The sequence below is a fragment of the Salarias fasciatus genome, chromosome 5, assembly GCF_902148845.1.
Source record: "Salarias fasciatus chromosome 5, fSalaFa1.1, whole genome shotgun sequence".
NCBI lineage: Eukaryota > Metazoa > Chordata > Actinopteri > Blenniiformes > Blenniidae > Salarias > Salarias fasciatus.
Genome location: NC_043749.1, coordinates 15113807 through 15141430, shown reverse-complemented (window position 1 = coordinate 15141430; position 27624 = coordinate 15113807). Strand labels below are relative to the sequence as shown.

Sequence of the window (27624 nt, the reverse complement as noted above, 5' to 3'; positions counted from 1 at the left end):
CCATGTAAACTGGCATATTGGAACATTAAAGACTGGAAACAATGTTTCAAAATTCCACTGACCACTGCACCACTGGCATGTTGTTTAGACATTGAAGTTAGTCCATGGAAACTGGAATCTCTTTTCTGTGATTGTTTCTGTTTTAATTTAAGAGCTGAATATTATTGAATGAATGAATGAATGAATGAATGAATGAATGAATGAATGAATGAATGAACTGAATTTATTTTGAACCAAAGTTCAAAATCAATTCAGTTCATTCATTCATTCATTCATTCATTCATTCATTCATGAACCAAAGTTCAAAATCAGGTCGAAAACCTGCAATCTTGGGATAGATATAAATGAAAAGTATAACTCCATAATGCTATTGCTTTATCAACATCATTTATTTACACAGATTCTCACATATGCTGCTAAAATACCCCACTGTTCCTCAATTTCCATATGAATATTACCGTGATATTTTTAAAATTTCAGAACTTAAGTTGAAATGAGTTCTTTGTTTGCGTAAGTTTGTTTCTTCATGCGGTGAGGGACTCGGTGAGACTCGTCCATTCATTCCACTCTCAGCTCTGCTTCATGTTTCCACTCGGACGGGTTTCAGCGTTGGACGGTGACGTGTTTTGTAGGCGGCCAGTCCATTGTGTTTATCTTGTGTTTGTTGCTAAATGGAGAAGACGCAGTTTGCGTTAAGGATTCTCACTCTGCCCTCGGACATGGACTGGAAATCCTCCTAAATCTTGGTCAGAGCTCTGCACAGATACGAAAATGAACAAAGGGTGGCTGGAGCTGGAGAGTGATCCAGGTGAGAGTTTTGGACAGACAGCAGAGCTAGCCAGCGTTAGCCCCCCATATGAAGGCTCACAGAGACCCTTCCTCTGGGCACAGACCCCTTCATCCGTCATTCATGAAATATTTTTATTGAAACAAACTTACGGTGTGCAACGGGTGCTTAAAATGAATACGTAGTTCATGTGTATACCACCATTCATGAAATACAGCTCAGGAAGCTTCAGTATAAACAACATTGAAGGCAAAGCAAAGGCAAACTTGTTTTTGTAGAATCATTCAGACACAGCAGGGCTTGGCATGGAATGAAAAGAAACATTTAAACAAGTCTTTTAAGGAAGACATGCAAGGAGAATAAGGTAGAATATAGGAGATGAAGGTAATAAAGTAAGTAAAATCTATTGTTTAATTCAACAGTAACCTCCTCCTGAGGGTCTGAAGGGTCTGGATGTTTCACAGTCTTCAAATAAATCTGAGATGTGTTTAGGTCCGAGAACATTAAAACCTTTATAAACCAGAAGTGAGATTTTAAAGTCGATCCTTGGACACACAGGCAACCAGTGCAGCTCAGGTGTAATGTGCTCCAAGAACTTTGGATGAGCTGCAGCTGTCATACAGATCTTATTTTTCATTGGGACATGAAAACATGCTTTACAATAATCTATTGTAGGGAAAATAATACTAATAAAAAAATCTTGAAAAAGTTTGCCCAAATTCTTCTTTAATTAAATAAAACAGTTCAAGTATCTGCCTATCTGCACACAGACATCAGCAGAGAACAGCAGATATTTGAGGACAGATATTTAAGCAATCCAGCAAGCAACAAATATTCCTTTCTATTGACTTATCAACAATAATGTGATTAATTATTTATTTCCCAAAAATAAGGCTTTAAAAAAGTAATCTAGATTTTTTGGGAGGCAGTTGTTCGTGGAGGTGCATTTTAAATGCAGAGTTCAGCCTTACGTCGGCTGCTCCCCTCACAGGTCAGCAGCAGATCATTTACCTCCACCTCACCCTATCCCCGGCCTCTTCTACTGTTACCTCAGACGTCTCCATGTACTCTTTCACTAAGGATTCTGTACAAAAGCTATTCTCAGAACATTAGTCTTGTCTTTATATTGCTATCGTCTATGTACTGGTTATATTTATCAGTTGTTAATCCATCAGGTGGTTTGTAAACAAATAAACTGAATTTTGAAAGTTGAGTTGATAAACAATTTTATTCTTGTAATTAAACATCCAGTATTCATGACATTGTCAGTAACATATTTTAAAGTTAAATTTCACATTGTAAATTTTCTCTCATTTGTTCATGAACTATATCTCAATCAAGTTTATTTTTCCTTTCTACTTGCTTTTCAATTAAAAGAATTTATACATACTGAAGTGATGTTCATTTCGTGACTGTGACAGTTTTAACCAGCTTTTGATGTGAAACGGTTTTGTACTTGCAGGACTGTTCACTCTGCTGGTGGAAGATTTTGGTGAATATCTGATGCAGACCAACACAAACTCTCTCATTTTCACAGTAAATACCTGCAGCCCCGATGGGAGCAACTGAAGTGTTTGTTTGTTTGTGTGTCTGGTGTTTAAGGTGTCAAAGGCGTGCAGGTTGAAGAAATCTATGACCTCCAAAGCAAATGTCAGAGGTATGGAAATGGAAATCCGTTCTGTGTAGATTTGTTTGATAAGCAGCTTCGATATGGAAGAATTCAAAGCATCAGGCAGGTGCTGTGAAAAAACAAACTCACGTGGGGAAAAGTGAAACTCCTGCACCATCTATGATGTGTCACATAAACATGTTTAAACTGCTTCATGTCATTGTTCTTTCACAGTCCGGTGTACGGCTTCATCTTCCTCTTCAAGTGGATCGAGGAACGCCGCTCTCGGAGAAAAGTGAACACGTTGGTGGACGAGACGTCTGTCATTGATGAGGAAATTGTAAATGACATGTTTTTTGCCCACCAGGTCAGTGCATTGTTTTTCAGTAAGGGAGACGTTTACAGGTTTATTACATGCTGCCCTGTTCTAATTTATTTTACTGTCTTTGTTGAAATTGAAAATGTTCTTGATTAAATATGTTTGATATCAATAAATGCATCCTCATTAAATAATCAAATATTAGAAGCTGTTTTATAGTTTTAAGTAGATTCATTCTTGTAGAAATGTGTGTGTCAGCAGTGAACTTCATTTCTTGTTAATTTTTGAGCCAATCACTTGTATGAATTTACTCAAAGCTGAAGTCAAAACCAATTCACGTTAAATAAGCAGGGAGTGGTGGAATCGAGTCATATGTACATGCATGTACACAAAGAAAAAAGATTACCTGATGACTTGTCCACTTTTTTCCTTTCATCTTCCAACTTTTATGCCTATTTTAGTCATGATGGGATCAAGTGTTGGTCTGTATTTCAACTAACATTCATAATATATTTTCTATTTACAGAAGATTATTCTCTTTCAATATGAATAACATGGAAAACGACATCACATTATAAGAAAGTGTCTTATTCCTGAAAGACATTATTCTTTTGAGAGAGCCATGAGTTTCATCATTATATGTATGTTGTTGTACCACTGTGCTATCTGTATTTAATCTGCTGCCATGGTGTTTACTTTTATGCTGGTTTAATGTTCTAATATGTAATTCTAAGTTCATACAAATTGTTAGTTGTGGTTCAAGTATGTAAAAAAAAAATGTCTTCATTTTCAAATTTTGCAAACAAAGCTTCATATAGAAAAATTCCCCGTCTAATTTTAAATGTGTTTCATGTTGTTTTTTTGCGTCCAGCTCATACCAAACTCATGCGCCACTCATGCTTTGCTGAGCGTCCTGCTGAACTGCAGCGGAGTTGCACTTGGCACCACCCTGAGCCGCATGAAGGCTTTTACAAAAGGCTTTAGTCCAGAAGTGAGTTGTAATTCAGTGGTACCTTTTTTTTTTTAATTATTATTTATTTATGTCTCTTGTAGGTATACAGTTTTAAAGAATCATAGCGAAAATATTGTTTCACATTTATTTCTGATGTCTCCTTCCAGGTCTCAGTTGCACATTTATAGAATCTCTCCTTGCTCCCTCTTCTTTTGACATGCTGTCATCCATAACTTTCAATTTATTTTTCAATGCATTTTCAGAGCAAAGGTTATGCAATCGGAAATGCCCCGGAGCTGGCCAGAGCACATAACAGCCATGCCAGGTGAGGCAGACTCAGTGGTTCCTTCTCAGAGTCGGCGAATAAGAAAAAAAAAAAAAAGTCTTCTGTTGATCTGTTCGGCTCTGGGAGATGCTCTGTGTTTTGTGTCAGTTTCCCGAGCTCTCTCTCTTTTTTTGTGTGTTTCTATGGAGACCGGAGCCCAGGCACCTGCCGGAGAAGCAGAACGGGATCAGTGCGGTGCGGACGATGGAGGCCTTTCACTTTGTGAGCTACGTGCCCATCAAAGATCGGCTGTTTGAGCTGGACGGACTCAAGGCTTACCCCATCGACCACGGTGAGACTCATAGTTCTCCATAAAGTGCATTGAATAAAAACTGACTCAACCTCAAAGGCTCATGCCTCTTCTATTAAATAAAATCACACTTAAATGAAGTATAATTCTTAAACCATATTTCAGGTCCCTGGGGCGAGGAGGAGGAGTGGACTGATAAAGCACGGAGAGTCATCATGGAGCGGATCGGACTGGCCACCGCCGGGTGAGTCCCGCGTCCTGAAGCTTCACTCTTCATGCACACGCCCTTCAGCTCTCATTCTCATGCTGCTGCTTCGCTCCCTTTCAGCGAACCGTACCATGACATCCGCTTCAACCTGATGGCAGTGGTGCCTGACCGCCGCATGAAGTACGAGTCCAAGCTGGAAATTCTTAAGAGGAATCGGCAGACAGTCCTGGAGGGTCTGCAGAAGGTCAGCGACTGAGCCCAACTAAGTTTGATCACAAGCTCACAACTCTCGCCGACCTCGAGAGCATTTCGAACTTTGTTACGTCTTCGTTCAATCTGAGACTTGAAAGGGAAATGAAATTGAACCAAAATGCGACCGCACAGCTTCTTTTTAATCATATGCAGGGATACCAGGGTCGTATCGTGTCTCGGTCATGTGGACTTTTGAGGAGTAATTTCAATCTTTCGTCACGTGTTCAGATGATTCGACTCACTCAGACCGAGCACGTCCACGACAAGAAGCAGCAGGAGTCGGCGCCCCCTGATGAAAGCGCCGCTGCCATCAAAAAGGAAGCCGACGCCGAGCCGGTTTCATCACAAGCGGCCGAAAAGGCCTCCTCCGGTACTTCACATACTATCCTCTAAGATCTGCGAGAACTGACCATGAATATCACAGGATTGCGTAACGCTCTAATTTTAGATGCAGCCGATGAGTCAGGAGCGCAGTCCAAAGACGCCCCGAGCCCTTCAGGAAACGCTAAGGTCATGGGAAAGCCACCGGTCCCCACAGCAGGAGGTCCTCAGCAAGTCACCAGTCCCAACCCCATCGTTCAGCGGCTGCCCGCCTTCCTCGACAACCACAACTACGCCAAGTCTCCCATGCAGGTGAAATGAAGACTGGTTAGATGTGTGCGTGAAAGCAGTGAACCGAATTCATACTCGGAAACAAAGCGGGTGTTTGGCATGTTTTGGTTAAAAAAAAAAAAAAAATGAAGTGTTGAGGGTTGTTGTCGAGTGTTTTACGTAACCGTGACGTGAATTTGTGAGCTCGTGGAGAGATGTTGTGCGTAGGCTCAACAGAGATTGCGTGATTGACAGGAGGAGGAAGATCTTGCAGCTGGCGTCGCTCGCTCTCGGATGCCAGGCCCCCCCCAGCCCCCGTACTCCGATGACGATGACTATGATGACGATGAGGAGGACGTGAGCGGCTCTGCTGGCACTTCCACCAGGTAGGCCGTCAGGAGATTCTTTGGTTTTAGGTTTCTTGTTGCCATTTGACCTGAGACTGTATACATTTTTTTCCTAGAATCAGGCGGAAAGCAAGTCTGCGTTCCAGAACGGGCCGGATTGGGACGGGCATCGAGAGCCAGATCGCGCTCAGCGTTTTGGCCGAGAAGCTAAAGAAAGAGGTTCAGAGGAAAGACGCGCTGAACACCCCCCTGTCCGTGCGCACCGAGGGCCGCACCGGCGGCATCTGCATCACGTCCGCCTCGCAGCCGTCGCCCACGCCCAGCAACGAGAGCACCGACACGGCCTCCGAGATCGGCAGCGCCTTCAACTCCCCGCTGCGTTCGCCGGCGCGCTCGCAGGCCGCCACGCGCCCGTCCAGCCCGGTCGCGTCCCATCTGTCCCGCGTGCTGTTCGGAGAGGACGAGATGCTGAGGCTGGATTCCAGACACAACCGCGCCGTGCGAGAGCTGGGGCCGTCTGTCAGCGTGGCCCTGCTACACCTGCAGGAGAACGGAGTCATCTGCGCTCTTCCGCCATCTGGTGAGCTCCAACTGCCGGCCACGTTTACAAACCTGGTTTAGACGCCTTTGGGCTGTGTTTGTGTGACGCATGTTGTTTTTCAGGAGGGATGTCTCTGTCTGAATTTTGTCAATAGACGGTCATTTCATTTGTCATTTTCGTAGCCGATTTAGCAGCTGACGGCACAAAGAAACCCTGTACTCCAGAGAAGATAAAAGACAAAGAGAAAACCAAGGAGGAAGAAAGCATCAATGAGGGCGATGAGGGACCGTCTGTGGAGGTGAAGAAAGAAGAGGAGAGCAAAGAAGCCGAGGCGAAACCCAGCAAGGAGAAGCTCAGCACGGTGGAAAGTCCCGCAGACAGCAAGCCCTCTGGGGACAAGTACTCACCCAAAGTAAGTCCAGACATTTCCACGTTCCATAATGCACCCAAGTTTGAACCTATCAGCCTGACACACTTATTTTAGGTTCACAGTTTGCCTCACCTTTTTCTTCTGAGAAACCGTTTTCTGTGATTAATAATGATTTGGTCTGTTGCAGGAGCTGCTCGCACTGCTCAAGTGTGTAGAGGCCGACATCGCCAACTACGAGGTTTATCTGAAGGAGGAGGTAGAAAAGAGGAAAAAATATAAGGTAGGTTTCCCGGAACTCCAGTCAAGTGTTTTGGGTGGTATTTTCATTTGAATTTTAACTCAATTTCAAAATGTTCTCTTTTGATTAGATCGATGATCAGAGACGGACCCACAATTATGATGAATTTATCTGTACCTTCATATCAATGCTGGCCCAAGAAGGTAAACTGGATCACTGAGAATGTCGCCATCTAGGGAGGAAAATGTGTGAAATGAGCTAGAAGTGCAGATTTATGTGCTTATTGCAATAAAAATTGTGTCACAATAACACCTTCTTAAGCATTTTGCATGATCTCCCGCCTCTCTCTCTGCTCATTCCTCCACAGGCATGCTGGCCAGCCTCGTGGAGCAGAACATTTCCGTGCGCCGTCGGCAGGGAGTCAGCATCGGTCGCTTGCACAAACAGAGGAAGCCCGACCGAAGGAAACGCTCGCGACCTTACAAAGCCAAACGCCAGTAAATTAAAAACAATCATGACTTCTGTGAGCAGCAAGCAATCACCATGGAGATAAAGAATATTGCTACACTCCTCTCTCCTCTCGTAGAGGCAGGTTAGCGTTGCATTTCGGTCTGAGCCTCGCCTGTTTTTTTTTTTTTTTTAAATCAGTCAGGCGTTTGCTCCGTTCTTTATCAGTTTTGTATATACGTATCCCATTTTTAGACTCTGTAAATGTCCTGCTTTGTGCCATTGCCATCCTTCCCACTGTAAATATGAAGCAAGGCGTGTTTCCAGCAATGCACTCGAGGGTATTCTCGTGGTATCTTCTCTGCAGTTTTATGAACCGTGAATTTTGCTGGACTTCCTTCAAAAACTTTCTTATGTCAGTTAATATACGCTTCATGTCAATATCTCTGCAACTGCATTCTTCTCATGTCTTCACGGTGCCAATGGAGTATTGAATTCTATTTAATTCACAGCATTTAAATACAGTAAAGTCAGTATAGACAATTCATAGTCCAACGTCAAAAATATCTTTTAATCACACGATAGGTGGACAGTTTGAATATCATGACTCGTCATGGTTTTGTTTTTACTTAAACGTCTTTTCAGCTAAGGGTCTCTAGTTGTGTAAGATCCTGCAAATTGGAAACGAGCTCTTGTTATTTTTGTAACTTAAAAAGGATCTCAAAGAGAGTGAATATTAAGTTAAATGCGTGAATCTGTGTGTTTTGTACATACGTATGTGTTTATTGGCTTGCCAATATAATGAATTCAGTTTTTTTTGTGCTTGCCAGTTTCTTCTGCATTAAAGTCTGTGAGAATATTTTGTTATAATCTACATTTCCTTGTGTCTTTGGGGTTGTGAATGTGCAATGACTGCAATGGTTCATGAATGAATATGGCATTATAGCAATGGAATAACTAGGTGTCCTTTGCAAAGATATGCTTCAAAATTCTTGTTAGTTTCTCAAATTGTCGAGATGCTTTTCAGATGAAAGCGCTTCATTGCAGTGACAGTTTGTGTACACTAGGGAGAGCACTCATTTAAAGGTGAGTGAAACAATGACATGGCTTTCTCTGGACACAAAGGAGAGTCAATTAAAAAAACTTCGGTTTTTCCACATTAAAATCCATGTTTTACAGTGGTTGTAATGAATTTGTTTATTAGTGTCTCTATTTAGCTCTGCAGTTGTTCCTGTTAGTCTGTTTTGTTCTTGTTCAGTCACTTTTAATCTACAACATTGCTGCAATCTAAGGCAAATACACTGCACTGCTGCTGCTTGCTTGATGAACAAATGTCCTACATTTCCTTGTCCTTGTAACCATTCGTTTGGAATATCACTGCTCACCATTATGTACACTGAGATTATCATAACTGGCCATCGATCCAACATGAAAAGGACTTCCGGCAGTCTGCATATTGTTTTTTTCATGGATGCTGTAGTTTTTACCTCTGAGAATAATATGATGAACTTGTAAACATGACACTGGGTCTTTGGCAGAGCAGCTCTATGTGGGAGAGGGAGCTAAAAAAATAAAAAAAACACCCCTCAGCTACACATTTTCAGTGCAGCAGATGTTTGTGTTAAATAAACCCATGCTGTAGTGTTATGTCACCACTATCTGCTGTGGAATTTAGTGAAGAAAGGAACCATGATCCACGTCTATCACAACTGCATTATATAAAAAAAACCTGAAACTGTATATATCATTGTTTTTTCTAATTTCTGTAGGGACGAAATGACATTTTGATGTTTCTCCCCCCACACTCCAGATAACAGACCAGCACAAATGAAAAGCCTGGGGGATTGTGCGTCCTTTTGTTTAAAAGACTTAAAAGATTAGCCCAACCAGTTGTCATAGTAAGTTGCTGATTATTTATCTCTTAGCTGACAAACTGAATGATTTCAAATGAATCATAGAACATGTGACCAAATACCAAGTCTGTGTCTCACTGCTTTTCTCTTTGTGGGGATTTCATCATGTTTCTGAGTCAGTTTGATTGGTACATTAAATTAAAGTGGGGCATACACACTCCCTGTTATCTCATTGAATAGAAGCAGATCTCAATATATTGTATGTATGACTTATACTTCTACAAAAAGCAAATATTGACATTATGACAATGACAATTTGGGATTATCCTGCGTTATGTAATAGGATAGAACCTGTTTGGTCTTGGCACAGTGGTGGTTTAGGTTTATTTTTTTTTATTTTGCCACTGGATCTAAGGCTCAGAAACGCAGAATACAGTCAAATGGAATAAACCGCGGTGTGACTTCAAGCCCGCAGCCCGCGCTGCGCGGTGTCTTCATCATTTAGGTTATAAAACAAATGCTCCGTAAAAGGGAGCGACGTGAATTGAATCAGGGAGGTCTCGGCGGGCTCCTGTCATGCGCTGTGCGGGCTCGCGGGGGGGAGCTTGCGTGGTGGTGACTTGAGGCGACGTGAGCGCGCACGTTCGAGCCACACAAGTCACCACCCATTGCGTCAGCGCGCTCCCTCAGCCCTCTCCGTCAGCGCGCGTGCTCCGTGCGTGATGCTGAATTGTAGGTGATGATGGCGGAAGGGGAGCAGCGCTGAGTTTCACCCGAGTTTTCGCCACAGCTGTAGATCCATCTACAACATCGTTTCTCTCCCGTCGAGACCTGTTTTCCCGGAGCGATGGGGAACGAGGCCAGCATGGAGGGGGAGGGACAGGCGGGACAGCCCGGCCCCGCCGTCCCTGCAGCGGGGGCTCCGGCTTCCATTTCAGCACCACCGGGCTCTGGACAGCTCCTCAAGCCCAGCAACGGAGCGCCGGCCGGGGGAAGCGCGGCCGGACCCGGGCCGGGGATTAACAGGTAGCCGCGATAGCGACGACGCTTCTTCCCTCAGGCCAGAAAGTGTGGAGCGAAATCAGGGAGGCTACGCGGCGGCGTGGCGGCGGAGTGCAGCGTAGAGACAGGACCGACCGACTGCGTGTATAGACTTGAATGGGTGCTTAATTATTTATTTCATTATCCTTGTCAACACAATTCACCACCCCTTTTCACATACTCCCCCCCTTTTTTTTACGCTTTTTTGACCGCATTACCCGTTTAGTCAGATTGATCGAAGTCAAATTTAGCACGCGACGCCGTTGATGTGAAATCAGCAATGAGGAAAATATCGCTTTCAGACGGTTCAACAGGAATTTCTACGCCCGTTTTCACGGTGTCTGTCCTGAGGCATCAGCAGGACGTTTCTCCTCCGCCGTGCAAAACCAAGTGGACGTAAATACTTTGAAAAATGGATCTGAGAAATATTGACGTCCTCATAGCTCGAGGTGATAAATAAATTAGAAATGTAAATGATGCACAGTGCGCCGGGATCTCACGTTGAAGGGCTCGGTCGGTTCCATTACAGGTTGATTTACTCGGCGTGCTTCGACGTGAATGCGAGTAAATACGGAGTCATTGTGAGAAATCACCTTCCTCGGGGCGAGCAGCACACGTCTGGATGCCGATGACAAGGCTGCCGTCAGAAACCGGGATCAGAGCGCATATGCCACAGTTGTCTCCGTGATCAGATCCCAGACTCAGACCAATATGGAGTTAGTGAAAATTGTTTTCCGCCACAGTCAGCTGCACACGAGAAAGGCTCATCTCTCCTGCAAAAGTGCACTTGCATTGCATCCCTTCGTGAAAAAGCCAGAGCTCAGATTGGTATACTGTAGTACTCTTGCACAACAGTGTCTCCTCACTACTGTCGGTTGCATTATGCAAACCCCAGTCACTGTAAGCTGATAAAATATTAGCCCTTTCTAAAAGCCAGCCCAGATCATTAGTGTGATCTCACAGCAGCCTGTGGGTCTGTACTTTCTGTGTGGGTGTGTGGGAGGGATTACCCTTCCAAGATCTGACAAGATCTGATATTACCTTAATTACACAGTGCAACTGTTTCAGACCTGAATACACACACACACACACATGCACACAAACGCACACAGCCGCACAGCTGCATCTTGGATTAGCCACACCTGTTTACTATCTGTCTGTGGTTGCATTGCAGGTTGACGTTCTCGCAGATGCATGGATTTCTTAACGCTTCACACCAGATCTGTCTCGTTTTAGTGAATTACTGCTTGATTTGTTGTGCTTCTCTGATATAATGGCATGGTCTGGGTGTGCTCTGCAGAGGGCTGCTTTGTACTTCTGATAATGTCCATCCCTCTCTATGTTTCTATTTGGAAATGCACTCACTGTTCATCCTGAATATCCACCGTGGGACAGGTTTAAAGGCTCATAACGCCCTTGTAACCTCCTGATTCTTTTATATCCTGATTTCTCTGTGGTATCCACCCTAAGGTGGATCTCATAAAGTGATGTTGAGTGGAGAGAGACTGAGTGTGTGTAGAGGAAGAGCGAGGCACTGTGAGAAATGGGCAGGGGGGGGGGGGGGGGGGGTAGGCGAGTATATCATATAGCTAATTTAAATGTTTTTTTTCAGATCGCAGCCCCACTTTCAGTCTCAATCTCGCTTCAATACATTGTCTCAAGTTGTAAGGGTATGGGAGACTGTAGCAGAACTGACACTGTAGATAGAACACTTTCAGGTTAATTAAAACCATAGCAGCATTAAAAAAAAATGTATTAATATGAACCAGTGTATATTAAGCTTTATGATCTTATTCGAATGGATTCCATATAGGGTTTTCTTTTACTGTGTTTCAGAGCATTTTATATTTTATTCATCACAGTCAGAGAGCTACATGTGAGCCTCTATAGGAGCCTGTAACGCTGTGGGAACCACCCTTGATTTCTGCCTCGCAGAGCGCCACAGCAGTTGTTTTCTTCCATCATCCTAACAGTGTTGACTAAGTGCACAGTCATCCTGACCTGATGAACATAACCGAGAACCTCTCTGACACCAGCTCCAAATATTTCCTGTTGACAGTAACTTCCTCGGCGTGCTGCCGCTGTTTTTGTTTCTAATAGCCGAATTAGCGAGGAGCTGCACTTTCTCCGCTGTGTAACAGCCGCGGCCGTGAAACCTGGAGAGAATCTGTCTGTTCCACGTCTGCCTTTCTGACGCGGTTTCCTTTCGAACCCAAACAATGCTCCAGTTCATAAAAGCCATAAAATTAATGGACGCACTCGTACTCCAAGACAAAGTGTTCAAACAGTACGTCCTCATAATTTATTTACATTGATGATGGAAGCGCTGTGCTCTATGTAGCCTACACATACCAAATGGTTGTCATAACTCAAACAAATAATGCAGAAGAACTTGTCATTATTTACGATGGTAGAGCAGCTACCTGCCTCCGATTTGTCGTCAGTGTCATGGTGATGTCCTTGACCATACATCAGGCACATTTGAAATAAGAACGTGTGTATTGGTTCTCCTTTACTGTACCTTGGCTTTTCACTAGCAGCAAATTCAAAGCCAAATTACTGCAAATTCACAATGCAGAGTGTTTGAGGCAATTTTCTTCCCCGTCAAACTAAATATGAGTGGCTGAAACCGTATAGAGCTTATCTTTCTCCATTTCATGTTTCCAGACTGTAGATGACGCAGACATGCAACAATCACCTAAAGCAAGTTCTAGCTGTAGCATACAGTTCGTGTACACTCTGTGAGGCTGTTGTTTACAGAATAATTGTAATTTGTTCAAGAGTAATTAATGCAGTAAGGCAAGTTTCACATGTAGCGTTTGTAGAAAGGTTGACATTTCAATTTTGCACCAAGAGGATATGATTTACAACATATAAGTGTTTTGTCTGATACTGAATGGCCAAACAGTGTGGCCTTTTGGTTCCCAATCTGGGGGTTGAGATCCCCCTGGGGGGCTGCCAGTGATCACAGAGAGCCTTATCCAGTTCTGAGGGTTTCATAATTAAATTAGCATATGTCAGACTAACCAGAAAAGGACACTCTGCAGAATCTAAAGCAGATGGGAAACTGCTGAAGGTGTTTATTTTAAAGACTCCTGTTTTCGTATGTTTGTGGTAGTGGGTGTGTCTACTAGCATTTGGCTTCACTGTAATGTTTGGCAGATCGGAGAGGTGGTCTGCCACCTTTTTTATTTACAGCAACAACAAGTGGGGAACTATTGGAATATAATACTGCTGCTGCCCATAGTCATTCATTTGGTGCAATTCCTAGCAACGATAATTTTCAAGTATTTTTATTACATTCTCCATTACAGCTTTGCCTGATTGAAGAAAATGAATGGCATTAATTTTATGTCCGGTTTTTTTTTTTTTTTTTGGGTCATATTTTGTCAGTGCTACCTTGCTACTAATTGGCTGTTTGGCTTTGGACATAACATATGATGAAAAGGAGATTTTTTTTCTTTAAAGGATACGTTTGTCACAGTTTTTGACAGGAATTAAATGTGCCTCAATTGTTTTTTTTTTTTGTTTGTTTGTTTGTTTCTCCTCAACCCCGGTGATTCACTTCATCACACACAATGTCTTCTAGCAAGTTAAATGTTCAGCAGCTGCTACACTGCAAATTACCATAAATCTGTCCTGGTAAACAATTCTAAAGCTGAAAGTTTATTTTTCTGTTTTGATAAAAAAAACCTCTTTTAGGTTTACCCGTGTTCTATTGACTGGAAGCAACCTTGTTAGTTGTTGATGCTGTTTTGATGAACACATGAATTATTAATCCTTCACTTGACGCTTTTAGTATTCAATTTGGACACTCAAAACAAATGGTGTGCTTGAGCGTATGTAAGTCTGATTTATCTTATATATTTCTGCTTTGACCTTTAAATATCGCTAAGTGCCACAAGATAGCTTTTCCACTGGAAGCCTCAACAGCACGGCTTCATTTCCAGTGGCCAGAGGTATAAATCAATGCCAAACATACGGAGGACATTGATACAGTTATCCATATCCGGCTGAAGCCACATTTCTATCACAGGGGACGTATTTGACAAGAGTCAATGTGAAGTCACCCTTGTGGGTTTTATTTCTGAGAGAGAGAGATAAAAAAAATTATGTCATGCTTGTGACAGTAACTGGTTGATATTAATCGAGTGTTTTGAGTGTCCTGTATCGTTTACTAAATCACTGTAATTTAAGCATTTTGTGAAACCATTTTTATTTGTGGGTCAAAACATGGGTTTTGTGCATTACCTTCAATCATATTTTGCTATACTTTGCTATGCTTGTATTGCTATATCCAAAATGCAAGTCCAGCCTGGACAGAGTGCCAGTCTGTCGAAGGGTAAACCGCCCATACTGTCTATTTAGAGACACCAATTCACATATCACACATTTCTTGACGCTGTTGGAGGAAACAGGAGGATTCCCACACATGCACACAGAAAACACCAACATCATGCGTTTTGGAAGATGAAGCAGAAAATACTTTTACAGAAACATTTATTTTGGTGTAACAGAAAATATTGTTGTTCATTTAATTTATAAAAACTTTATATTTCTCCCAGCAAGAATTGATCGTAACTTGGTGATATTATGATGGAAAATGTGTGAAGTCACAGATGGCTTTTGATTTCAAAGAAATACAGCTTTTCGTGGCATTTGGCGGACGTGTACCTTAAGTTTGATCTGGTCGTCTGCGTTGGCGCTCATTGGTTTTGCTGTTGCAGTCTAACTGAAAAGCTCTGCTTTCAATGATCTATAGGATTCATTATTCAAGATATTTTTCCTTGTTTCCAGTCTCGGTTGATCTTGCTGTCCTTTCCTTGTCACCCTGTACTCCTTAACACAGATATGACAGTCGTCTAGCTTCTGGTGCTGTATTTCTCAAATTGTTGGCTCATTCCTTTAAGACCCATTTTTCCCAGCAGTAGCAATTTTAATTACTTCAGTGTGCTCTGTGTTAAGTTTTCCAGCGGTGGAACCATTTCACGTGTATTATTGACACTGCATAGACTTTCTCTCCATCTTCCCACCTCTTTAACGATAGACGGTAGTTTCTCCAGGAGCTCCTGTTACAAAAGACTAGCGATGTAGAAACGACTCGCTATCCACTTTGCAATAAAGCGAGTAATTTGTAGCACTTTAGACACAGAGCTACAAGTTGTTCTCGGTGGACTCTCATTTGCTGATGGAAGAAAATATCTAAAGGAATCTTTTAAAAAGGTGTCTGCCTGTTCATGCTCTTTTTGACTCTCATTAAGCCATGCCTCGGGCCTTGCATAAATCACAAGAGACTCTATTAGGTACCTTTACTATTCCAGTAAAAATTATTATGTGAAACTGCCTTGAATCTGGTGAAAACGTCCAATATGTACGATTCAGAGGGAGATCTAGACTCCGCAGTGCATCAGTGCTCCAGCACCATCTGCAAACATCTAGTTTAACCTATCACAGATGCGGTGACAGTCAGCATGCTGATGACTGTCAGAACCCAAATTCGATAGCCCATTGATTTGAAAATAATATATGAATACGGCATCACTGCAGTGAGCGCAGTGTTCGTTCAGGGAGTTGAACACGGTTGGCATCGTGCTGCAGCCAAAGTCATGTGCAGTGACTCACAAGTGCTAGCATGCTGTACTTTAATGCCTTTATTCCTCCCTTTATTTCCACACTTCTCCTCGCTGTGGATGCAGAGCCGCTGCGGCTGAGGCTGTCTTTGAAGATGACGGCCATGACAAAACAAGGTCTAAGCTGTTATGACATATCCATTCGTATTTAACTATTGGCAGCACTGCCTCAAGGCCAAGGAGCAAGAAAACTAGGAGTTCGCAATACTGATACGCCACCTTTGTCTCAGCGCAAATACGTCCCCAAGGCAGGAGCAGAGGAGCTTCAAAGGGTGATAACAAGCCTCAAGAAGCATTTCATAAAAAAACAGATAGAGGCGAAATAAACGAGTCAACATCATGAACTACAATGAAGTCTTTTAATGCTTTGAGGAGCGATTCCAGCCCAGATCTGGAGGGATCCAAATTATACAACAACTCAAGAACGACTTGTGCTGCTGCTACATAAAAGGAAGCAAAGGAGGCGTTACTGCAATACTGCAATGAAATGGTCCTGAAGAAAACTTTAAATACGGCATAATTTGATGTTTGTCTATAGATATGTACTGTAAGTTGTACCTCCGTATTTGTGCTTCCATCTGTCATTTCTTCTCTGTCCTTTCCAAACTGTTATTTCAGTTCTATTCTCTGTCTTTCTCTAATCAGCTCCCTCAGATGTTGTTTGCAGGGGAAGCTTAAAATGCAAAAAAAATAAATAAATACAAAATAGAGCCCATATGTAAAATTAATGAATTTAATTTGGATTGAAATGTATGGACTGTTATTTCTACCCCTCAGCTACGTAAGTTTTTAATTAAACAATCAGACTCATAGATGTCTATTAATGATATTGTGTGAGCGATTGTGAGGACCTCTGTCACAATATTTATGTATTTTAGTGCTGATTTCTGATTGGATGTAAATGTGTGATTGCCTTGAAATAAGTAACCCGGTCTTTACTCTACTTCTTATATATATTGTGATACATTGAAAAAAATCTCTTCCTAAACCTGTTTCAGTGAAAAAGATGAATGTGAAGGTATAAACTGGTTGTTTATTAAAAGTGAATAATATTAAAAAGACATAAAATATAACAATGACTTACCAGAAAGCTCTGAAATAAGATAACTTTTATTTTTTTCCAAATATAGCAGTGGCTTTGTAAATAACATAAATATCTCCTGTCTGGGCGTAGAACCCGTAACTCTAATTCTGCTTCCCTGGAAGCTGTGATACTGTCCGCTCAGCTAAACACTCATTTAGTGACATTAGTGGAAGACAACCAGGTCCAGTTGTGTCTTTGGCCACTTGGCAATTTATATGTGAGTGGAAGAAATACTTTGACCAATTCACTTCTGTTCCAACCCTTTTCAGTCCTCTGTGTCTCGGCCCGGTGTTTAGTTTGTACACCTGAACAAGTGGAGGTGGAAGGAATGTCTTTTTATTTACCCTGTTTACGTCTTACGTTTGTTTTCGCTCCCCTTCTTGTAGTCTGAGTGAGTCCTGACCTTGTTTTTTTTTTTGTTTTTTTTTTTTCCTCTCCAGTAGTTTTTATTTTCCCTATTTTTAATGCAATTTAGGCACTCCCAGTTGAACGTGACTTTTGTTCTGTTTCTATATTATTCTAATCATTTATAAAAAATAGTTTTACTTACACTTTTATTTGTATTTGTGTCCCCTTCCTCAACTTTGACACTAATATTTATTGGTGCTGTTGCTCCTGTTCAGATGTGTAACCTGCAGACACTGCACACCGAAAAACAGCAGATCAAGCTTTAGCCTTAGTCTCATCAATATCTACTTTCAAATCACAAGCTTCACTGTTATTGAAGAGCCTTCTTATAATTCCTCTCTTTGACGATCTTTTGTGATTCACAGTTTTTATTTTTGCCGCTGTGTATCAGTCTCCTTTATAGTTTTATGTCTTTTGTTGTTTTTCCCACTCTTCTTTTTGTATTTATGCTTCTCATGCTTCACTTTGTTAACGCTGTTTTGGATGAGTTCTGTGTGAATAGACTTGAAGTATTACATCAAATAAAATCACCTGCAAGCATGTTGTACATGAAGAGAAATCAGCACAGACTCCCGGTTGAAGATGAGGACTTCAATCCACTCTGCTCTGTGTCTCTGCAGACCTTCTCCGTCAGATCCGGGGCCTAAAGCAGGAGTCCAGAGCGGTCACCACGGGACGGGCGACAGGTTGGCGGCCCACGACACCCCCCAGCACGCCGCGCCCCCGGGAGAGCAGGGCCAGGGCCACGTGTCCAGGAAGAGCCTGCAGGTGGACGTGGGCAGCAGCCGGACCGGGAGGTCGCCCTCCGTGTCCCCCGACCGAGGCAGCGTCCCCACCTCTCCTTACTCCGTGCCTCAAATCGCGCCCATGCCCAGCAGCAAGCTCTGCCCCGTCTGCAAAACCGCCGACCTGTCGGGCGCCGGGGACGACAAGCCCAACGCCAACATCTGCACGCAGTGTCGCTCCACCGTGTGCAACCAGTGCGGCTTCAACCCAAACCCACACCTCACAGAGGTAGGCGGCGCTGCGTCAGCGCTCTCAGTGACGGTCCCAGAGGTGGACTTGTCCGATTTTTTTTTTATTATTTTTTGTTTTCGGTTTCTATCACAGTAGAAAACATGCTGTCGGTTGTGCCTGCGAACGCACCGCTGTCGCTCTGCGGCGCGGTCAGCATCTGTCACTGTGCAGTCACACGGAAACCCAAACATCTAAAACACACCTCAGAAGAAGGCGGCTGTGTAATCGACTGCACAAACGTTATTTTCCAATGAATTCAGGCACACGGCGGTACAGAGCGCCTGAAGCCAGAGAGAAAGCGAGGCCAAAGAGCGATGGTTTAATATTGACAAAACAAGCACGTGGTTTCCCTCAATGAAACATGTTAGAACATCTAAATATTTAACGCGCGTGTCCGTAGGGACATCACTGCATGTCCTTTTGAAGTCTGTTGATTTTGATTCACTGTAAAATAAGACCGAGCCTCTTTCTGCCTCCAGGCGCTGCAACACTTCCCCTTGTATGGATTACAAATATGAACATATGAGTCATAAATGTATGCTGCATGTCTGGTGCGTCATGCAAGTTTCTCTTGATTGTGCCTGCCTTAGAATCTTTCAAGGCGGCGCTTTGCTTCCCATTATCATATATTCTGAACATGTTTTGGCAGTGGATTCAGATCAAGGCATGCATTGTTTATACCATGCACAGGGTCTTAATAAAGCCCCCTTTGTCTTTTCACCCTGGGAAAGAGACAAAGCTGTTCACCCATGTTCATTGTTCGCATGAATAAATCATTGTAAATATTCTAATGATGCGGGTTAGAAGTGCAGCGTTTGCACTCCACAGCCGTAAGGTTGGGTTTTGAATGTGGCATTTTCCGTCATTTGCATGTTCATCCATGTGCGCAGGAAGGTGAGCGCACGTGGTTTAAATTAGATACAGGTGTGGAGGAATGAATGTGTGAGTACCGCGATGACCTTTCACCCGCCTCCGTCCTTAAAAAAAGTGTGAGTTCAACATAATCTGACAGAGTGACCTGCAGTCAGACTTCTTTACCTAGATTACCCTGAAACAAAGGCTGTATTAAACTTTTCCTTTCATTTCTTCAGATGAGGTAAATATGTTACTCATATTAAAAAAAAGCGTTTTGATTGCTTCGTTACTTTTATAGTCACATAGATTTTCTGGTCAGATCAGTGAAGGATGTCAACTAAAACCAACAATACTTTGTGGTATTTTTTTATAATTTAGTTTATTATGACTACCACTAATATATTTATGATATGAGATCTTTATAAATTTTATAGAATATTGCATCTTTCTTTAAATTGACCCAGTAATGTTTCCAAAAGTTTGGATAACTTTCAAAATCTAGATATGTAATTAGTGCATGGTAAATGTAGTTAGAGATTAAATTTATACACCAGCTGTGCAGCAATTATTCATATACATCATTCATTATCACAACATTGCCCCCTCACATTTTAACATATTACCCAAACACTCAGCAATTTTCTTTATTTCAATTGTAATATTTTTCCTGCTTCCTATAAATTAGTAAATTAAGACACTTTGATACATTTCTTTAAAAAAAAAAAAAGTCCTCTTGTGTGTCTATATGACGTATGAACAGCATCTCCACAGGACATTTCAAAGTGTTAGCAGACATTTTCTTTGGTGCTGAAGTGGGCGACTCAGGTGATTCATTTCACTTGAATTTGTCCAGTGATAATTGTGCTTCGTTGGCATTTATGAGTAATGTTTCCGATGACTATTGTTATCAGCGTTAGGTGTGACTGGCTCGCAGGCTGAATTGTAGCCGCTGAATGAGAGTCAAAATGTGAATTAGTTTCATGCTGGTTGAAAGCTTTCAGCTGGTTGGTGAAATGATTATTAATCAGATGGAATCTTGATGTGTTGTCACCTCATGTTACAAAGCGATTGTGTGAAATTTATTATTTGTACAATTAACTTTTCTGCACAGAGGCAAGATTTAACCTCATTCTGCAGTAGTGGGCTGAGGCGTGGGCAGTCATTGATATAATCTCATTTCCTAAACCCCAGCACCATCCCCCCTGAAAAAAAAAAAAAAAAAAAAAAAAAAACTTTTTGTGAAAACTGCTGAAAGCAGCACAACACATTTCCCATCATCCACAATCATACGCATCTAAACACTCATCACTGCTAACAGGTAGCTGAGAAAGCCTATTGCCGTCATCCCAAAATAAATCACTTGCCTAATTTGAATTAGACTATGCTTCACTGTTACTGTGAGTCAAACGCGGCTGTGTCATCTGTCACAAAGTTTCACATCAAACTTCAGTGAGTCACGCCGCAAATTGCAGCTAAGATCCCATGTCCGTTACACAGGCCTACCAGCCATCACAGCGACTGGAGCCTGAATAAATACCAGGTCAGGATTGAGTAAATGTTTAGTCTAAATGTTTGCATGTAACTGTTGAGGATAATAACTTCTAGGCGTGCGTGCACACGTCATGGTTGGACGTCTGTGTTAATAAGTGAAGACTGCAAAAAGCTGGGAGAAGGAAGCCGTGGGAGATGGAGAGACAAGAAAGAAGTGCGTGGACTGAAGTGGAGACAGACAGCAGAGAATAGATCATGGCAGGGAGTGAAGGAGAGCATGGCAGTAAAGAGAACAGCGGAGGTGGATACTTTTCTCCTCAGCCATGGTGAGCTTGTCAGATGCTGACAGAGAGAGAGACACACAGAGGGAGAGCGCTCAGCCTCTGGAGACCCGAAGATTTACCCCCTTAACCTACTTAGCATGGATTGGGCTTCCGCCTCTCTGCAGCATATCTGAAAACGGCCTTATCGCTCATCAACACAACTGATGAGTCCACGCTGGTGCCGATCGAGGTGATGATAAAGCAAAAGATGATGATGATGGTGATGATGATGATGATGACTGGAATTACGATTATAGTGATGGAGGCGGGCCAAGAGAGGAGACGGAGAGGAGTTTCTCTTTGGCCAGGCGGGGAAATTGTTGTAAACACTGCAACTGCGCGTCAAACTGCTTGAGCCGTGTCAAGGCGCTTTGCATGGCCGCTCACATTCACCTCTTCACAAACACACACACAACCGGCAACAAAGCTGCCATGCAGGGCGTCTCACACTCCATCGGAGTCAGGGGTTTAGAATCTCCCTCGAAGACACTTGGAACCATGAACAAATCCCAGATGGAGATGGGATCTCGCTGTCCTGAACCACATCCGTCCCATTGATCCTGGAAGATTAAATATTGTCAAATGAGCGGATATAGAATAAAAGAGTAGGATTTCATCACAATTCAGACCAGAGAGCCAGTCGGTCAAGTTTACAATGTAATTATAATGCTTGTTTTTGTTTGTGTATTTTGTGTTTTGACAGACAGAAAATCACCCGTGGCCTTTTCTCATAAACACAGAATCTCATTTACTTCCTGGATGAGTCTCTTGATGAGTGCAGTCAGTGATCATGTCATGCTTTGCACCAAAAGTGTTTGTGTTTAGAAATGGTTTACAGTCGCTAACTGAACTGCCTATAAAAGATAATATGAGCGCAATCTGCCACTGAAGAGGATCTCCCTTTCAAGATCACAAAAAAAAACGACGCTCGTTACGTCTCAGAGGCGGAGGATGATTTCATCCCGGAATCAAATGTACATTCATCGAGGAGCCGTCTTATCAGGGAGCTTGATTCAATCATTTATGTGGGCTGGATTGAGTGATGAAAATGATTGTTGAAATTGAAGTCAGAGCCGTGTTGAACAACCTGGTGATGGGAAAGCAATTTAGATGTAAGCGGCAACAAACGCGTGTCATATGCCACAGTCTCTCACCCGACTGTCAGTCAAGCTGAGAGGAGAACGTTTTATTTAGAGATGTAGGCTGAGAACGGAGAGCTGCCGTACATGTGAGCCCCAACGTACATGTGATGCTCTTTTGACGCAGATGACACAAAAATAGCTCGAATAAGGTGCTCATTAAAGAGATAGTGATCATGGAGAAATCCAGACGTTTAGCGAAGCGAGGAAATCTCAAAACGACTTTAAACCTCCGACAACAAGAGCGCAGAGGAGAGACGGTGAAAATACCACCGATGCTCCCTCGACAGTGTGTTCTCCCACCATCATACCGGAGAACATCTGCTTTATAATTGGTCCACTTTCTATTTATAGCCGTTACCCTCCTTCTGTCTGCAGCGATGGCCTGGTCCCGAGAAGCCACAGCTGAGAGAGAGAGAGAGAGAGAGAGAGTGTGAGAGAGAGAGAGAGAGAGAGAGAGAGAGAGAGAGAGAGAGAGAGAGAGAGAGAGAGAGAGAGAGAGAGAGAGAGAGAGAAACCAAAAAAGAAAAAAAACACCATCACCGTGAACAAACCAGACCAGTGTCTCAACATTAACCCGGCGCTTAGAAAATAATAGAAAATACAACAAACCATAAGAAATAACACTCGGCTTTGCTGTGCTTCTCCTTGAAGAAGTCACCGGCGTCACCGAAACGCTCTGGAGATGGATCCAAGGCGTTCTGTGAGCAAGTCGTGAAGCGATGACTTTTTAATGTCTCTCTTTGAACGGCGCCTCCGAGGCGCTCCTGTTTCTTTTAACCAACAATCCCAGAAGCTGAGAAACAGTTTTATCAAACGCTCCCACACAGTGTTTCTCAATATATCTCCTCCTCCTTGTTCAAAATATATCAGGTAGGTGGCCACAGTTTGCACTTCTACAAGATGGATTTGTAACCAGCCCAAAAACAGTCCTGGACTCCTGAGTTATGACTGGAGGAAAAACGCCACCGATGAGAGACAAAGTTTTTTTTTTTTTTTTTTTCGAATTAGTGTGTTAAAGCTTTGATTAAAATTAATTATATAAACACTTGTGCAGTAAAGGAGATGGAGAAGAAGTCCACTGATGTGCATTATGCTTTTCTAACTCCCCTGAGAAGCACAGATGTTTTCAACACTGTTCAGCTCATTATTTCGGTTAAATGATCTCCTTTTTTTTTTTTTTTTCCTAAATGTTTTCAACTCACCCATTTGCAAATGCAACTGGTAAGGTTTCTGGCTTTAAAAAACAAAAAAATACAAACCCTAAGTACTCTGCTGTTCAGTTCAACAGACAGTGTTAGATAACACAATGTTGCAGCTGAATTTACAGATATTTCCTTTAGGAATTCATCTGGATCAAAACACGACTGAAAGGAGAGTGAATATGAGACTTTTAAAGGCCGTAGGAGTTGCTTTTTTATTGATTTATTTCTGTTCTAAGCAGTTCTTGGTGCTGTAAAAATAATGTAACAGTATGAATGTATTCACAGACAAAACGCACATTGTTGATAACCGGTGGCTGTTTCTGTTCTGTAGCGACTGAAATAGTGAGATAGCAAAGATACAATACTCAGAAATAGAGCTGGTCAGTCAAAGCAGATGATGTGAATGAACATAAAGACCAAACAAAGTGTGTAAAATCTCATGAAATAGTGCAATAGTTAAAATCCATTTCTCAGCCTGGGTAAATTTAGAACTAGTGTCGGACAAATATAGTTTTCTACATTGTTTTCTGAAAAAAAAAAAGCCTTTAGCTGTGACTCATACTGGTGGTCCGTGCATGTTTGAGCTCCCCTCCTCGTGCAACAGCTGCAAAATCCACAGACTTGTTGTAAAATCCAGAGTTTTGTCGTTAGACACATTTGAACTGACTTTAATGCTGCCCAGCTTCTAATCCCAAGGCTGAAAATTGATTTTCTCAAGCCTCTGCAGCAGCAGCACCAAGCTGCAGGAGCAAGCTGCTCACAGTGTCGTAGGTAAACATCCAGTCAGTTATTCCAAAGGCTGCTTCAATCCAGCTCTGTTTTTCTGTGACATTCTCAGTTACATTATTCAGTTTAGGCGGAACTTAAACTCGATTATTGGAGTTTTCATGATGCCCCGCTTGAGATTACAGTCAACTCTTTATGGAGAAATGGCTATCATATCCTTAACTAGTGCATGACATGATTTCTTTTAAGTCAGTAGTGGTAAACTGAAGTAAATACTAGAATATAGTGGAGCTCTGCTAGTATTTGAAACCGATGTTATATTTTTAGCATTCAGTAAAGCAGCATAAACACCGTTCTTTTTATTTAGCAGAACATCTCTGATTTCTATTAGCTGCATGTGGTTGATGTGTTTATCAGGAAAAACAGAAAAAGGCCTGAAGTACTCAATTTGAACATTAACACTCTCCACAGAAAAGTTTCAGGGAGTCATATCACTGTACCTTTTTCGAATTTGATCTTTGTATTATGTGAGAGTTGTACTCAATAATGTGTAAACTATTTTTTTAAAGGGGATTAAATGCTATTTAAAATATGGACTGAGGACTCTTTTTGGATTGTGAAACATGCAAGTCTTCTATAAAGAGTTAAAATCCAACATGGTCTAATTTTCTTTGTATGAAGGACAAATAATATCCAGATAAAAAATGAATTGTATGAATGTAAACTCCAGTGATGCAGTCATATCAATGGGGGATAAGTCCATTATACCTCTGGAGAGCCAGAGCATTGTTCCTAATCCCCTCAAATTGATTCAAATATTTAGCATCAGTCATCTGTAATCCCCCTCCAACTTTGCACTGTGCTGCACGAGAGATTCAGTGGAACTCAGATCTGGCAAAGTGTGAGACAACGAGGTTGTTATTTGGAGCTCTTTCAAGAAAGGACATATAAAAAAAGCGTCAGTGTAGAGAAGGATACGATTTTAAGACATTAGTTCATCGCTTCAAGGTTTGGGGAAGTTTTCAGCTTCTTCAAGGTCAAACAGTAGAATAACTGGCTTCAGTTCATCTCACGTATTTTCTTTTTTTTTTTATGGGTTTCTGAATTATTCTTCTCACAAAACTGACAAACTCTCTGCGGTATCTGTCAATATATCCTCTTTTTTTTCTTAAACTTGGAGATGCTTTTAAAAGTAAATGAAAAATAGACTTTGAAATAAAATATGATGTGTTTGTTCGTGGGAAGCTGAGAGTCAGTGAAAGATCCACGGAACAAAATGTGTTTTTAAAGGTCTTTAACAGAAACAGCGATAATCAACACGCCCTCGTGTTTTCTGTGGCGAGGTACACTGTGAAAAACATTAACAGTATATGCAGTAAACTGACAATCTGAGTGTTTTGACTGCTTTTGGAAGGGAATTAAGTGAAACATGCAGTCTGACACTCAACATGTTCAATATGAAAAAATGCATTATTCTCTCAAGCAGGATGAAGCACTTCTAATGGGGTCTCAGTCTTTTTTTCTCCTGATATGTCTGTTTCATTGCAATGCTTGACTTGCTGATCATTCACCTGACATACCATGAATATACATTGAATTAGGATTTTCTCTGTATGGGACGTGCTACTGTTTTGGGTGCAGCTTTTCAGCACAGTGCTCCAGGATGTCATCACAGACTGGCACTTCAAGTGGACAAACAGTGGGAACTGGGTCAGGAATCCAGCTGAGACGCTACATGCTGAATTTTGCATATACCAAAATATTTTGCAACGAGAACTGCCAGAAACTAAATCTGGGACACTGGTTTTTAATTATTACCCCGTAACTTGCTGCATTTTAAGTCTAATCTTGCCGTAGTCACAGGGACTGTTATCTCCAGCCTGGAAAAAAAAAAAAAAAACACAGCGATCGTCACATTTTGTGGGTGTGCAGACGTGAGCATCTTGAGTTCATTTTAGCCTCTGTGTAATCGTTTGACACGGGAGACACCCAGGAAGCTGCTTTTATAAGATATGACAAGATGAAGGCAATTCTGGCTTTTTGTGCCCCCTTTTCAGGCCTCTTACTGTGCTTTGGTACACTGACCACTTCATTTCACTCCATAGCTTGTCATATCACAGAAGTGACTGTTCTGCAGTAGATCTGAGTAACGGAGAAGATTCAGCTGGAACACAGAGACAGAAAATGGCTGAAAAATAAAGTGTAGCCCAGTGAAAAACAGTATTTATGAAATACAGCTTCACTGGGAGGACTATCAGATTGTCTGTCATATGAGTCCACAACAGTGTCCAAGCAAGCAAAGTTATGTTTTTCCCATACAGAAAACTGTTAAAAGACATTTAAATTACTAAAAAAAAAAAAGAGAGACACAATGTCAGAAAGTTGTTTTTATTAGTTTAAAACGGAGAAGTCCTGTTGGGTTTATTTTGAGGAAAAAAAAAATCCAACAACAATCCACAAACTTAAAGGGCAACTCCGGCTTTTTGACACTTGGACCCTATTCATAGGTGTGTGCATGCTCATATACTCACTCAGACAAACATCGTGCTGCTCAGAGTCCTTCAGAAGTTATTTAGATCCAACCGATTTAGCGGGGGCCACGGCAAGGGAGCTTCAGAGTGGGACATAATCTCCGCAAAATCGCTCATTTCGGCTATATTTTTTCAGCCATCGCCAGCGCCAACTCGGCCCCAACTCGGCCCCTGGAAGTCAGAGGCCCGGGCGCCGTGACAGCCGAGGCCGACTCAAAGTGCCTCTCTGCTGGGGAGAGGAGCTCCGCAACGTTCCCATCCGAGCTAATTGCGGCTAAGTTAGCGAAAACTGTCAGCTCGTCTGCCGTCTTCAGGTGGGTCAGCTGACCCACCTGAAGACGAGCTGAAGACAGTAGACGAGCTGACTTTATGATAACACTGGCAATGGATGAAAAAATATAGCCGAAATGAACGATTTTGCAGAGATTATGTCCCGTGCTGAAGCTCCCTTGCCGTGGCCCCCGCTAAACTGGTTGGATCTAAATAACTTCTGAAGGACTCTGAGCTGCACGATGTTTGTCTGAGCGAGTAAATGAGCATGCACACACCTAGAAATAAGGTCCAGGTGTCAAATAACCGGAGTTGCCCTTTAATAGACTCTCATGTCATGTTATCCTCCCCGTAGTTGTTTTTCAGCAAACACACATTTACAATTATGATTGATGATACAGTCAGTCCGTCAGAAGAAACTGGGCTTTATAGGCTCCTACAGGCAACTGCAGTTTTAGCAGGTTTATAAATTCATTACTGTGTAACATCAATTTCATATACTTGGGGATGACAGCATGAAGTCGTTTTCTACTCAGCAAGAGGTGACGAATATGACACAAGAATAACAAAGTAATCCTCTGCATCTGTCGCCATTTATGTGGATCATCTACCAACAACGCCACTGTCATCAGGAAATAAATAGATCAAGCAAACCAAGTCCAGTGGTTCTTGGAGCATTAATGTACAGGGAAAGAGCTTCCTGGCAGTAGTGGGCAGATATTGTGAGCAGCGGTCAGAGTTCAAAACATATAAATAACAGCAGGAGCTCTTCATGATGAACCGAAAGGTTCAGCTTGAGCCTAAACTAAGGCAAG

The 27624-nt window shown here is 42.2% G+C and overlaps 2 protein-coding genes across 3 annotated transcripts in view; both read left to right on the top strand.

The window, feature by feature from the left end:
- Nucleotides 1-592: 592 nt before the first annotated feature.
- bap1 (BRCA1 associated deubiquitinase 1) lies at nt 593-8372 on the top strand. The gene is made up of 17 exons (XM_030090854.1): nt 593-808; nt 2250-2279; nt 2390-2444; nt 2631-2763; nt 3587-3706; nt 3931-3992; nt 4142-4284; nt 4408-4486; nt 4571-4694; nt 4931-5072; nt 5151-5335; nt 5549-5679; nt 5757-6220; nt 6364-6593; nt 6739-6831; nt 6920-6992; nt 7157-8372. The coding sequence occupies exons 1-17, from the start codon at nt 772-774 to the stop codon at nt 7288-7290; spliced, it is 2235 nt and encodes a 744-aa protein (XP_029946714.1). The 5' UTR covers nt 593-771; the 3' UTR covers nt 7291-8372.
- Nucleotides 8373-9791: 1419 nt separating this feature from the next.
- Nucleotides 9792-27624, top strand: part of bsnb (bassoon (presynaptic cytomatrix protein) b) — a 71009-nt gene continuing 53176 nt past the window's right edge. For both annotated transcript variants that reach the window (XM_030090843.1, XM_030090842.1), the window contains exons 1-2: nt 9792-10115; nt 17873-18266. In XM_030090843.1, coding sequence (XP_029946703.1) covers nt 9937-10115; nt 17873-18266 — 573 coding nt within the window. In that variant the 5' untranslated portion in view covers nt 9792-9936. The remainder of the gene's footprint in view (nt 10116-17872; nt 18267-27624) is intronic.